A 2,619-nucleotide genomic window follows, 5' to 3' on the forward strand; every position below is an offset into this window, starting at 1 on the left:
GGGTTGGAGCAATAAAATCTCGTTAGTTTGAAAATTTAAAAGAATTTTAGAAGTATATGACAGCTTGAAATAGAATGCATGTACAAGAAAAAACACACAGAAAATTTGGCTTCTAGGATGAAAATTATTTGAAATGAGATGTGCTAAGGAGTGATAATCAGATTACATAATTAGTTGCCAAACATTGTAACAGAATGGCAATTGCAAAAACAAATATTATAAGAGTTTTTTAGGTGGAAAAAGCTACGAATGCCTCTATCCCGGGTGTGCTGTAATTGCGACAAGTCGCAAGGAATATATAACACATAGGAAAGCACACGGTCAGCCCTTCATCTATGAATGCAGAGCGCCCAGTTGTGGGCAAATATTCGACCATGGTTCATCATTTCGCTACCATAAGCAAACGCATGAATCTCGTCCTCAATGCAAGGGATGTGACAAATTCTTCACCAACAGGAATGGACTGCAAAAACACAAAAAGATCTGCCAAAAAAAATCTCGTTAGTTTATAAATTTAGCAGAATTTTAATAGATATATCAGCCTGAAATAGACTGCATGTAAAATTTTGTTGCGAAGCATTTGTGGCCACAGAGTCACAATACAAAATTTGTTTAATGCGCTCATTAGATACTGTGTATTTTCATATCGTTTTCTCAATGTAGCAACTTTTCATGACCTAAGAATCAACTTCTTAAAAAAGGTTTTGACAGTGGTGACAGTGACGTTTCAATATACACCAACAAACATTGAAAATATTAGCAAAGTAATGAATATTCCATCCACTCTTGACAAATTACTTTGTTTTTCTAATTTCTAATTCTAATAATCTTCCTCATTTAATCTCAACAGCGATGATATTATCACATATATGCACTTACCTGGCTCACAACAAAATGCCGTTCCGATTTATTTTCACCAGCTTACTCTTTCCTCAGATAACACTTCCAGTCAAAGTGCAACTGCTGAACAGAGCAACATCGACAATAAGCATTCAGATTACTTGAATATCCTCGATTACAAGGAAAATACCTATAAAGAATCAGGAACAGGTAATGACACATTGCATAACAACTTTTCGTTCTAAAAGTTCTTTGGTTTCATTATTCGCATGAAATTGAAGAGGTGACATTTACAGTATGACTTTGGCTTCAAAATATGAGAAGGTAAGTAAAGAACTACCTTTTACCTAACTTATTCAAAATGAAATGTGATATTTTTATGACAATGACATTTTTATGATTTCTCACATTATTTAAGTACCAAATGTGTAATGGACTACTGATTACAAAATGCTTTGACAAGAATTTTTCAGATAAGAAAAAATATACTTGTCATTATCCGGGATGTACTGTGATCACAAAAAATTGCAAAGAATATGTAACACATAGGAAAACCCATGGTCAGCCCTTCATCTATGAATGCAAGGTGCCCGGTTGTGGGCGAATATTTGACCATGAATCAACATTTTACAATCACATACAGACGCATGAACCTCGTCCTCAGTGCGAGGATTGTGGTAAATTCCTCGCCAACAGGAATGCACTGCGAAAACACAGGAGACTCTGCCAAAAAAAATCTTTCAGTATGTAAATTTAACAGAATTTCAAACACATGCATCATCCTGAAATGGAATGCGTGTGAAATGTGCTACGAAACATTTGTGAGTGCTGAGTGACAACACAACGAAAAATTCACAATTACTGTTTTTGTTGTAACTATACTCAGAAATAATTAAACAATTTCTTGTGATCTAAATTATTTGAAATGGAATCTGGTAAGTTTATTTCATGGGAATGATATCTTTATGGTTTATCGCATAAGAAAATATCAATTCAGACGAACGAAGGTATGAATGCCTTTATCCTGGATGTGCTATGGTCACGAAAAGTCGTAACGAATATGTAACACATAGGAAAACCCATGGTCAGCCCTTCATCTATGAATGCAAGGTGCCCGGTTGTGGGCGAATATTTGACCATGAATCAACATTTTACAATCACATACAGACGCATGAACCTCGTCCTCAGTGCGAGGATTGTGGCACATTTCTCGTCAACAGGAATGCACTGCGAAAGCACAAGAGACTCTGCCAAAAAAAATCTTTCAGTATGTAAATTTAACAGAATTTCAAACACATGCATCATCCTGAAATGGAATGCGTGTGAAATGTGCTACGAAACATTTGTGAGTGCTGAGTGACAACACAACGAAAAATTCACAATTACTGTTTTTGTTGTAACTATACTCAGAAATAATTAAACAATTTCTTGTGATCTAAATTATTTGAAATGGAATCTGGTAAGTAAGTTATTTCATGGGAATGATATCTTTATGGTTTATCGCATAAGAAAATATCAATTGAGACGAACGAAGGTATGAATGCCTTTATCCTGGATGCGCTATGGTCACGAAAAGTCGTAACGAATATCTAACACATAGGAAAACACACGGTCAACCTTTCATCTATGAATGCAGAGTGCCTGGTTGTGGGCGGACATTCGACCATGAATCATCATTTTACAATCACATACAGACGCATGAACCTCTTTCTCAGTGCGAGGATAGCAGCAAATTCTTCAGTAGCATGAATGCAATCTATGAATGCAAGGTGCCCGGTT

At 35.7% G+C, this 2,619-nt stretch overlaps 1 pseudogene across 1 annotated transcript; it reads left to right on the top strand.

The window, feature by feature from the left end:
- Positions 1–233: 233 nt before the first annotated feature.
- On the top strand, positions 234–2,115 carry Bm17303 (annotated as a pseudogene; the record flags this gene model as incomplete). Its single annotated transcript has 4 exons — positions 234–377; positions 937–1,050; positions 1,314–1,517; positions 1,838–2,115. Coding segments are annotated over 4 exons (740 nt in total), but the record flags the coding sequence as incomplete, so codon positions are not given.
- Positions 2,116–2,619: the final 504 nt, after the last annotated feature.

This window comes from Brugia malayi (genome assembly GCF_000002995.4).
Source record: "Brugia malayi strain FR3 genome assembly, contig: Bm_288, whole genome shotgun sequence".
In the NCBI taxonomy this organism is placed as follows: Eukaryota; Metazoa; Nematoda; class Chromadorea; order Rhabditida; family Onchocercidae; genus Brugia; species Brugia malayi.